Below are 12,430 nucleotides of genomic sequence, written 5' to 3'. Positions count from 1 at the left end.
ATCTTTAAGAAAGGAGACCGTGCTGACCCCGCCAACTACAAACTAATCAGCTTGATAGCCTGCATCCAGAAGGTGGTGGCCATGCTCGTGCTCTTCAGGATCCAGAGTTGGATAGACGACGCTGAGGTCATGTCGCCACTGCAAGCAGATTTTCGCCCATTTATGAGTACCGTGGACCAGGTCCTCAGATTTGCTACTATTTATTGGAAGTGGGTAGTTCTTGGGGGAGGCACACTCTACGCAGCCTTTGTCGATTTGAAATCGGCCTTCGACCTAGTGCCACGCACTAGGTTGTGGAGAGTTCTTCAGGAGCAAGGCATGCCACCAGAACTCCTCGCCCTTTTAATAAAATTCCACGAAAACAATTATGCACAGGTCAGGTGGGGGGAGCTAGGCCAGGCCACTGATAAATTCCCAACTGAGAGAGGAGTAAAACAAGGGTGTGTCTTGGCACGGACATTGTTCACACTGTACATCAACAGGGTTATTGAATACTATAAGGACTCATTGACAGATGCTCCCAAGTTAAATGGTGTCCCGATACCCCTGCTGATGTTTGCCGACGACACCCTTTTAATTTCTAAAACACAACAAGGGCTCCAGAGAGCAATTGGGTGTTTTGAGGCTTTCTGTACAGATTATGGCTTAACCATTAATGTATCGAAAACAAAATTTATGGTCATGCACAGACACAAGACCGTGAAAGGCAGGGTGTTAATGAATGGAGAGCTCCTTGAACAGACCCAATGTTTTAGTTATCTTGGAATTACCCTGGGGTCTAGACTGGAATGGAAATCTCATATGAATTACCTATCCACTAAACATGCACAGTTGGCAGGAGTGCTCTTAAGAGAATTACGACCCTCGGCTACACAACCAATAGCTCCAGCCCTAAAATATATGACACTAAAATACGGGCCTTTGTGCTATACGGGGCAGAATTGTGGGGGGCATTTAAAATCTCGGCCCTGATAATTGCTCAAAACAAGTTCATGAGGGGTCTGGCGAGGCTTCCTCCATCTACACCGCTGATACCCCTCTATTTAGACCTGGGCTGTCAGAGAATTCAGGACGTTGCACGATTCAGATCGATCGCATATTGGCGGAGAATCGGGGTCACCCCTGAGCTTTCTCACTATGCTCAGGCTCTATTAGAAACCAGAGACATGGACAGAGAAGTTAGGCTGATCTACAAAGCTATGGGACTGGGGTACTTATGGGATAACCCATTACAAAATACTTTTCCGTCACGCAAGACCCTAAAGGAACTCTACTGGGCCATGGTAATTCAAAGAGATTTTCAAAAATGCACTGCCCCCTCAACAACCAGGGATTTCCTGGAGCAAAAACACATACCGGTCTACGAACCATACTGGGATGTTATTACCATCCCTGATGATAGGAAACTGTTCCACCAGTACAGGGTGGGAACTCTCCCAATTAACACATTCACCAGTAAATGGTCAGCCAATAATGATGTCTTGTGCCCCTTCTGCACTACCCAACCAGAAAGCCTAGCCCACGTCCTTTTCATATGCCCTGAGTACAAATTTCCATGTTCCAAATGGCTGAGGCCAATATGTATTCAGAGAGGCATTAAAAGAGGCACTGAAGCGCTAAGGATTCTAAGAACGGACGATTCTGAGAGCTTGGTAATTGCCGTGGCCAAATTCCTGAAATGGATGTGGGCAATTCGTAGGAATAAATTTAAATTATTGAACACTCCATCAGTTTAATCCTGTTTTAAACTTTGATTGTCTAGAAATTAGAAATGTATTGAAAATCTAATTCATTTTTTTTTAAGTGTGTTTTAATTCTAATTTTATAATATTTATTCTCTTAAATAATGTGTATGGAACAATCAGCGGATTGGATCAATTCAGAAGCATAAATAAGAACATCCTTTAGATCTTGTAAAATATTAGATGAAATAACTATCCATTATTGTATTATGGATCTGATGCTGTGATTTTATCTTTATTCCATGATGTTTTTAAATATGTTGTCTTTTATGACTTGCAGTAGAAATAAAGATTTATTTTAATTTTTTTTGATATTTCCTATCTTTATAAATTGGTGTTGGATTTTTATTATGTGTTGTGTCTCAATTATTCACTAAAAAGGGGTTTTAAATGCTGAATATACCTGTCTCTTAAGTTAAGCCTGCATGGGTATAATTTTCTGTGCTACTAATAACCCACTTTCCAACAGTGATAACGTTTTCTATAACCCGCCCGGACACTTGTACTTAAGGCATTAGCTTGGGGTTCTCCTCTATAGGTAACCCATTTATGAGCATTGCTACAGATTCCATCATCTTTTATTAAAATGCAATGAATTACCAATTGGGTTGAGTGCTGCTAAATGTTTTGCTCTATGTTTCGCTGTTACAATATTAGAGTTATTGAACTATTTCTTCGATCTTGTCCCATAGACATATCATTCAATGAAATATGATGCACATCAGTTTTAATTTAATTATATATCAAATGGAAAATATACTTTATTTACCTTGAACACATTTGGAACTTGAAGCTTTGGTGATGGGATGCCAATGGCATAGTCTATTAAAACCATACTCATGATAGTTAGGAAAACTGCAAAGTCACTGATGATGGAACGCACCTGAAATTGTAAAAAGAGTTGAAACAAGTGACATCAGAAATGTTTTTGCTGCTACAGGGATTAAAACAGTCATTTGCTTCTGTGCAAGTCTGGCTATCGCCCTACATTTTAGCTATTCCAAGAAAGTCGAAATAAACAATGTCTGAAAATAAGTTTTTCAGAACTACTATTCATAGGTACATGTTACTGTTTAGAAATATATACATATACATTACACTAATTATTTTACAGATACATGTATTAATACATATTACATTAAAAACATACACACACTCACATATGCTCACCACCTTATAGAGCTTTTTTATGATTCATTGTTTAATTCAACTTCTATTAATGAAAACTAAACAAAACCTGACAATTCTAATTTTCATTTCTTATTACTGCACCTTGCAGAGAACAGCTTCAACAATATCTCCATCCTACAGACTGAAAGGGTTTTTCACAAAACAAAATGCATCTTCTAAAGGTTGACATTCTACAGACTACATAATGACCTCTTGTTCTTTCTACACCTGAAAATCAAACAGCATTGCTCAATATAACACATACGCTTTTCAATAAACATTTCCTTATTTTGCAAACACCTTTCTCAAGATAAATGCTGCAGTCTAAAAATGTATATGGTGTACCTGATGTAATATGGTCTTATATTGCTATCTCCTGCTTCTGGCGAGTTGGCAGGTGACTCAAACGTTGTGCTTGTAGTGCCAGAACATCTCGAAAGCAATGTAGGACCATATTACCTGTATTTCATAAATATTCACTAAAATAAAACAAAGTTTAAAGTGCAGTTGCAGTTAGGTTTGATTGTAGCACCTTAACATACATTTCAAAAACGCATTAGAAAAAACACAATAAAGACACGTTATGTTTACAATTTTAGACCAAAAAAACCAGTGTGATTTGCAAATTACCGGTTTGAACCATATCTAACCGGAACTGCAGTCAAGAAGTGGAATATCAAAATAAATCTTTTATTTGTTTTTAATGAACCATGTGATGTTTGGATTCCATTTGGATGTGATGACTTTAAGATATAATCACAGTAACTGTTAAAAAGAAGACTTGCCTTTATTTCATTACCATTCTCCGTAGCTCACTTCCTGTGGGATTCACAGTTAGTCTAATTCCTTCTAAGGAACAAGGAAATTTTGAGGTGATAATGTATTTGAAGTAGAATGGATTAGGATAGTTACTTAGAAGTAAAGCACAAGACTTTTTTTGGTTCAAAATATTTTATTAGGTTTTTGCAAACAAAAAACAAAACAAAGAATAATACAGTGTTGGAATATATAACAAATCGATACTTAATTCAAAACATTGCCATAGCAGTATATATATATACCAAAAGTTTACAATTGTCATAGAATCAATAAAAAAAGATGGAGTGAATACAGAACATACAAAGGCTATTTCCTAAAACAATAGACATACAGCAATGTCTATAAAGTAAGAAATAGAATTACTAAACACTTTATAGGCAAGCATTTATATAGTCATCAATTGGTCTTCATAACTGTTGAAATAAAAAAAGAAATGTTTACACAATCCCTTAAAAGAAAATTAGGCACCGATCTAACAAAATTAATATAACACCACCAAGCCTAGACTGATACTGCCCCAGCTGACTTCCAGTTAGAGGTGATAGCTTTAATAGTGAGAGAAATAAGAAGATCAAAAAGTTTAAAATGGGACTCTAATAAGGTAGAAGATAATACAAGAGATTTGGAAATAAGCATGCTATAAGTGCGGGCCCCAGTGATAGGAAGTATTTTAGCAATAATATTTCAAAACATATCTTCAAAATTGAAATATTACTGCACACTCAAAAAGAGCATGCTTTAAAGTACTCTCATAACTTTTGCAATGGCATCAAAGTGGGGATTCAAGAAGTTTAGCCTTATATAATTTATATGTGCTATGTTCTCACCACCTTATATTTTACTACCCCCTCCTCTCATTCTCACATATACTTCCACCTTCCCCCTACTAGTTCCCTTACAATCACTGCCTACTCCTGCATGCTATCACCTCTCCCATCACCCTCCTCTGTTCCCCCTTACCGCCATACTCCCCCCCTCATCCCCGACCACCCACGCTAGCTCAACTTTCCAATTCTGGTTCTGGCCTAATTGCATTTCTGATTATTTTGTCCATGTGTTCATTGTTCTTTGCCTATTGTTCTTTTTATCTTGCACTTTTTCTTTTTGTACAAATGTTATATTGTAATTTGTTCCTCTCCCAACCCTTGTAAAGCGCTCTTATACCTTTGGGTCTAGACAGCGCTACATAAAACCGTTAAAATAAATAAATAAAATAAATATGAAGTCCATAAACTATTAACTTAAATAAAAAGCATTAGTTTGAGATACTGATACAGGAAACCACCCTGAAATAGTACTAGTTAACATTCGCCTCCACTGATTCAAAGAAAAATTGTTTGAGAGTTCTGCATTCCAAAAGGTAGCTAAGAAATTGAGTCACAAGAAAAAGGAAAAAAAGGTAAAAAACAAGAAAAGGGGGCAGGGTAGAAACACCCTGACCCCCTAGGGTTGCTCCCACAAGGACCCCCAGGCCTCAAAAAACATATTTTTAAATAATTTCGGCCAAATTCGTGCTGGGTGCGTGAGTCCGGCAGACATTTGAAAAAAGAAGCGCGGTCTCCAACGTTTCATTTGTTAAAAAGTCCCCGGGTGGGCCTGGCCCCAGGGGCAATTCTAAATTAAGGTGGGCCCCCACATGCCCCGGGACTGCCACCTCCCCGGGGCTTCATAATTTATGTGCGGGGACACATGCCCCCCACAGCCCCGGGTACCACAACCTCCCCGGGGCTTTAATTAAATAACAGCAGGGGCCCGCGGGCCCCCCAAGCCCCTGGGACCGCCACCTCCCGGGGGCTTTGTTAAAATTGGGTGCAGGCCACGCTGGCCCCCAAAGCCCTGGGTACCGCCACCTTCCCCGGGGCACTAAATATTCAAATGCAGGGATCAGTTGCAGACCCTCGGGCCCCAGAGACCACCACCTCCCTGGGGTTTTAAACAGTTGGGAGGGGGGCTGCGCAGCCCCCCTCCTGGAGCCCTTGATGCCCTGGGGACCACCCCCCTCCAGGGCCTGCTCCTGCAATGTCCTGGGGTGCCCACCCCCAGGACATTGCTATTTGCTATGACAGGGCTCCTGCCCTGCAAAAGCAATCTGCTTTGGTTTTTGGACGCGAGAGCAGGAAACCTCCTCAAGCTTCCAAAAACCAAAGAAGATTGCTTTTGCACAAGGGGAAGGGGTGCTCCATGTCAGCAGCTCCACTTGTGCAAAAGCAATGCCGGCTCCCGCAGGAGGCAGGGGGCCGACTGGGACCTTGGGGGCATTGGGGCCCCCCCATGGTCCACAACGGTGAGGCCAAGCCCCAGGGAATGGGGTCCCCGGGGACATAAGAAGTGGCCCTGGAGGGGGGACACGCGGCCCCCTCCCCTGTAATTAAAATACATAAAAATGTACAAAACGGACAGGCCTGCCCCGGGGAATGGGGTACCTGTGGCCATTATTGGCCTGAGGAGGGGGCAACGGGCTCCCTCACAAAAATAGCATAAAAAAGAAGGCTGGCCAGGCCCCGGGGAAGGGGTCTCCGGGGCCATATTTGGTCTCTGGAGGGGGACCACGCGAGCCCCCCTCTTCAAAATAAAAGAGAAAGGCTGCCAGGCCCCGGGGGATGAGGTCCCCGGCGCCAAAAGTTGCCCAGGGAAAGGGTCCACGCGCCTCCTCCCATAAATTAAGAAAAAGAAAAAAGAAACCGCCAACTCGCCGGAGGTCCCACCCCCTCCCTGCATGACTCTGCAAATGCACCCCATGGCGCGTTCTAGTTTGGGGTAGTAAGTCCCCTTCAATACTGAGGGTCCCTGGGGGCCAACTAGCCCACCAGGTACCTCCAGTAAGCGCCACACAGCTGGATTGCAGAGAGGTAATCTGAGGCCATGCACCTTTTTACACCACTCTGCAAACACGCCTCTTGGAGCACTGCTGGTGGGGCGATGAGGTCCTCTTGCATCCTGAGGACCTCAGGACACAAGTGGACTTCATATCCCAAACAGCAGTGCGCAAAGAGGCGCGTTTGCAGAGTGGTGTAAAAAGGGGGCGTGGTCTCGGACCTTTTGGCACTCCTCTTTTCTTTTTATGCACATCTCTTGCCTCTTTCTGCACCCCTGTTCTCTGTTTCTGCACCTTTCCTGCCTGTTTCTGCACATCTCTTGCCTCTTTTGGTACCACACTTACCTCTTTCTGCACTTCTCTTGCTTTTTCTGCACCCTTCATGCCTCTTTCAGCACCTCTGTTGGTTCTTTCTGCACTGCTCTTGCTTTTTTTCTGGACCTCACTTGACTCTTTCTGCAGTTCTCTTGCTTCTTTTTGCACCCCTCCTGCCTCTTTCTGTACCTCTCTTGCTTCTTTGTGCACCTCTGTCAGTTCCTTCTGCACTGCTCTTGCTTCAGTCTACACCTCACTTGCCCCTTTCTGCACTTCTCTTGCTTCATCCTAAACCTCTGTTGCTTCTTTCAGCAATTCTCTTGCCTCTTTTTGCATTTCTCTTGCTTGTTTCTGTACCACTCTTGCGTCTTCTTTCACCTCTGTTGCCTCTTTCTGCACTACATTTGCTTCTTTCTATACCTCTTGCCCTTTTCAGCACCTCTGTTGCTTCTTTTGGGACCCCTCCTGCATCTTTCTGCACCCCTCTTCCCTACTTGTGCAACTCTCCTGCCTCTTTCTATACCTCTCTTTCCTCTTTCTGCATCCCTATTGCCTCTCCGTACCTCTGTTGCTTCGTTCTACACTTCTCTTGCCTCTTTCTGCAGCCTTCATGCCTCCTTCTGCGCATCTGTTGCTTCTTTCTGCACATTGCTTGGTTCTTTATGCACTGCTCCTTCCTTTTTCTGCATCCCTCTTGCCTCTTTGAGCACCTCTTTTGCTTCTGTCTGCACTTCTCTTTCCTCTTTCTCCACCCCTCTTGCCCCGTTCAGCACCTCTGTTGCTTCTTTCTGTACTTCTATTGCCTCCTTATGCACCTCTCTTGCTTCTTTCTGCACCTCACTTGCCTATTTGACCACCTCTGTTGCTTTATTCTGCAGATCTCTTGCTTCTTTCTGCATCTCACTTGCCTCTTTCAGCACCTCTGTTGCTTTTTTCTGCAGATCTCTTGCCTCTGTCTGCACCTCACTTGTGTCTTTTAGCACCTCTGTTGCTTTTTTCTGCAAACTCTTGCCCCTTTCTGGGCCCTGCTTTTCTCTTTCTGCACCTCTGTTCCCTGTTTCTGCACTTTTCATGCCTGTTTCTGCACCTCACTTTCCTCCTTCAGCACCTCTGTTGCTTTTTTTCTGCAGATCTCTTGCCTCTTTCTGCACCCCACTTTTCTCTTTCTGCACCTCTCTTGCCTCTTTCTTCACCTCTCTTCCCTGTTTCTGCACCTTTGCTGCCTGTTTATGCACCTCTCTTGCCTCTTTTTGCACTTCTGTGTTAGAGGTACTTTCAACCCCCCTGCCCTTTTATGTACGAGGGCCTTAGAGTAGGCATGAGCGGATTTTGCGGATTGGCAATCCGCGAATTTGCGGATTTGCGAACTCGCAATCCGCAAAATCCGCGAATTCCCGCGAATTTGCGGATTTTTTTTTTTTTTTGTGTTCGCCCGTGTTTCTGCCAGTTCGCGAGGGTTTTTACAATTTCGCAATTTGCGAACTTACCTGTCGGGTCGCAAGTTTTGCGAACTTGTTGTTTCTACGTGTCCAACCTGTTTGGGACACTCTTCTTCATCACTGCCACTCTCTGTCACCACTGCCACTCTCTGACTACTCATGCCACCCTCTGGCCCACCCATGCCACCCTCTGTTTCATCACCACACCCTCTGGTTGTCCAGTGTACATTATTTTCGGCAAAGCAAAGCACACCTTCCCTGCCTCAAGTGACCTGAATTAATTTGGGGCTGATTAATGTGTCACAGAATATTTTTTTAGCTGGCACCTGCTTCCTTAGTGCACCCTGATTAGTGATCTTTTGCACTTGCTAAGTGCTTTCATTGTTGCAAAATTAGTTACAACACCTGCCCTGCCCCAACTGACAATAATGAATTAGGGGCTGATTAATGGATTTTAACTTCCAGCCTGGCTCCTGCTTGTCTCCCTTAGCTGTAATTCATGACCTTTGTGGCATATGTGTAACTATTCTGAGGTTCAGAGCAGGGTCACATAATAGTTTCAACTGGCAACTGAACTCTGGAGGGGCCCCTCAGGAAGCACTACAGGAAATGGCTACTAATGATGTGCCTGAACTTTTGAACCTGGTAAGTAGTTACTTTCAGTTTTGCTTAGAACGTATTTCTGCAATTTCGCACTTATTCGCGGGGCGCGAACTCACGCGAACAGTGCGAGCAGTGCGAGCAAAATCCGCTGCTCGCGGATTTGCGGATTTTGCTGGAAATTCGCAAATCTCGCGGATTGCGGATTTCCCGAAAATCCGCAAAATCCGCGAGCGGAACGGATTTTCCGCCCATGCCTACCTTAGAGGGGAGGTAATGCCAATCACAAGGATATGCCAACACTTAGTGCACCCTAGTGTATGTAGGCGTTTCACTGAATTCTAAGTGCCTTTCCGCATAGCACTGGCTCCTGGGCCTGGTTAGTCAGAGTCAGTTGCCACTAGTACCAGTCAGTAATAAGTTGGGGGCACAGGATGACTTTGAAACAAGGCCTCTTTCTGCACCTCTGTTGGTTCTTTCTGCATATCTCTTACTTCTTTCTTCACATTTCTTCGTCTTTCTAGACTTCTGTTGCCTCTTTCTGCATTTCTCTTGCTTCTTTCTGCGCCTTTCTTCCTCTTTCTTCACATGTCCTACCTCTGTAGGCATATTTAGAAATTAGCATTTAAAAAACATTAGAAATTCACTGAAATACCACAGGTTTCAGGGACGTCATAGTTAGAAATCATCATTTAAAAAACCTTTGAAATTCACTGAAAAAAACATAGGTTTCAGGGACGTTGTAGTTAGTTGGACATTTTACTCGTACAAAACCAGAAAAATGTGGCCGTTATAGTTAGTTTAGCTAACTATAACTTGCGCCCCCACCAATGCACTGCTGATGATGTCACATATTACATCATTCAAGATATGGTCAGTGACATCACTGATGACATCACTGATGACATCTCAAATGACATCACTGTTGACATCATTGATGACATCATCCAGTGACTATGTGTTTCTGTAAAGTTTAAATATGTTTTATATACATATATATGCCAAGGTGTATTGAAGAATGAGTGGATGTATAAGTGTCGGAGTGGATGATTTAGTAGGTGCGTGACTGACTGTATAAGTGAGTGATTAATCGTGTCTTACTGAATGCAGCGGTTAGTGACTAAACTGTGTGAATGTCTGTATTAGTCTGTCAGTTGGTGTGTAAGCGGCTGCATGGGTTGGTGAGTAGCTACATGAGTGTCTATATGGGTTATTGATTGGTTGTCTTGAGTATCTGTATGGGTGCCTGATTGTCCCTGTGGGTGGATTTCATGGCCGAAGCTGCGCCCTTTCCAGACACAAATGTTGCCTCCCTGACAGGAACTGACAATGCTGAAGGAAGCCTCAGTGAAGAAAAGTCCAAAACCAGTCAGTGCCACCAATGACCTGCAAAAAGTACCACATCATTAGCAGGTAAGGGTCAACGATTACAGGAAATAAATTCTCCTGTCAAAATTGTTAAGATGGGTGCGCTGGAGATTCAGCGGCGAGCCGCCATCTTGAATAACTGGTGACCACTCTACACAGGAAACCGATAGATAAGAATACAATACTCCACTTTAAGAGTCTTCACCAGAGAAACTTGAAAGATAATTTACCATATGGACAACTATTGAGAATAAGGAGAAACTGCTCACTTAAAAAAGATTTAGAAATTCATGCTACAGCATTCTACAATTAACTTAAAGATACCTAGTGGCATACTTCATCATCGGGCCCACCCAGTGACTCCGAATGTGTCCCGGGTGTGCTACAACGCCTGTGCTACAGCGGAGCAGGTATTTTACTGGGTGTGCAGTGAAGGTGATGTGAAAGTGAAAGGTTAAAAGCTATTCAGTGGTCCCAGTTCCCAGGGGGTTATCTTTAATGTCTGGGCCTCTGATAGCAATAAAAAGAAGGCAATGGATGTAGGTGGAGAAACAGTTAGGGACTCCTGCATCCTGTGGGCTGTCTACATGTTTCAGCCAGGCCTTTCATTAAAACTGGTTTCCTGAGGACCAATAACTGAAGGTGAAATCTACACTTATAGTTAGTGTGTGATTTCAAATGTGATGCACGCGCTAAGGTGCCATACGTGTGGAAGGGGGATTCCCTCTCCAAGCATTAACTTGCAAGTTGCAGTTAATGCCCCTTTGGATGTTTCCGGCAGCGGTGCTGACCGACTTGGTGGATCAGGACCCTTTTGGAACCTGTGCAGCTGCGGGTGATCTCCATCCGCCGCAGCTGCACAGGTTCCAGCTGTTCCAGTACTAGGCTTATCTAATACTGAAATTTAAAAGCGCTATCAGCGGCCTGAATGAGATGTCAGAACTATCCACGGCTAAAATTCCCTCTTGGACACATTTACTATAACTCCCATAATGCAATTCATCCAACATCAGGACTGGGAACTGTAAAATGTCAGATAAACTGGAAGTAATTGTGAGCGCTGCAGTTTGAACAGACGTGCACAGAACGCTGGTGTCTTTACGGACAAAAAGTAAGTTTACTGCCTCTGTTTTCCCTTATTCAAAACTAGTTTTTCTAAAATGAGCCAATATTCCAAGTTTGTTCTCTGGTTTGTCCTCGAGTGGAAATAGACTTGTAAATCAAGAGCGGATCCCTATTCAGTCTCAAGGCTTTCAAAAAGGATAAGAAGCTGGAGACCAAGGTGACGCTGGTCTGAACAAAATAAGATGTTCCCACATTCATCGTGAGTGCTTTCTCACACAAAGTTCTGTAAAGAGATACTTAAAGGCACTTCTTTTGCTTTCAGACCCCTGACCGGATGGTCAATGGACACATTTTTATATTCAAAATTATTACGAAGAAGTACGCTTGATCTATAAGCAAAGGAATAGATTAAAGAAAAAATAGGTACCGTTTAGCATTTATGAAAATTTAAATGGAAGACATCGAGAAGGGGTGTGAAATTATTCACAAAAGATTATTATTTGTTCACTTTTTATATTGAACCCAGTCAGAGCATAGAAGAGAACCCCATGAATATTATTGGGGCTTGAAACGCTGTGGCATCTTCAACCATGGAGGAAACATAGCCATAGAAGTAGGATCAGCTCTAAGGGAATGATTGTAATCTCTAAACCTTAGTCACTGGAGAGTATGTTCCCAATGGGCAGCAACCTTAAAAAGGACTGTTTAAATCGTTCATATAAATCACTAGTAGGATTGCTGCATTCATGAAATTATTGACAGGCTTAACACTGTGATGTACTGTTCACTGATTTATTTTTGTCTTGTAGGGCCTTGTTTTATAAGTATGAGTTATGTTGTATATTGTTTGAATCAAAAAGTGTTTTCTCTGTTTCCGACACATATGATAAAAGAAGAAAGGAAAAAATGTGGAATAATGGTTGAATAATGTAGGAAGTATGAAAGAACAGCTGGAAACAGATTGATGAATGACGAGGTTTATTGGACACAACTTCACAAGTCGAGCTCCAGTCAGGGAATGTTCCGAGAACCTAACAACATTACCAACAGCAAAACTCCCCCATTTCGAAAGACAACATTCTTTCAACAACACGAGA

At 42.9% G+C, this 12,430-nt stretch overlaps 1 protein-coding gene across 5 annotated transcripts in view; it reads right to left on the bottom strand.

The window, feature by feature from the left end:
• The window catches only part of SLC4A10 (solute carrier family 4 member 10), a 1,035,540-nt gene that overhangs the window by 141,692 nt on the left and 881,418 nt on the right, over nucleotides 1-12,430 (bottom strand). For all 5 annotated transcript variants that reach the window (XM_086956614.1, XM_086956617.1, XM_086956615.1 and 2 more), the window contains exon 17: nucleotides 2,512-2,625. In XM_086956614.1, the coding sequence (XP_086812740.1) occupies nucleotides 2,512-2,625 (114 nt within the window). The remainder of the gene's footprint in view (nucleotides 1-2,511; nucleotides 2,626-12,430) is intronic.

This window comes from Lissotriton vulgaris, chromosome 2_1 (genome assembly GCF_964263255.1).
Source record: "Lissotriton vulgaris chromosome 2_1, aLisVul1.2, whole genome shotgun sequence".
Classification (NCBI taxonomy): domain Eukaryota; kingdom Metazoa; phylum Chordata; class Amphibia; order Caudata; family Salamandridae; genus Lissotriton; species Lissotriton vulgaris.
This window is presented reverse-complemented; position numbering and strand designations above follow the sequence as displayed.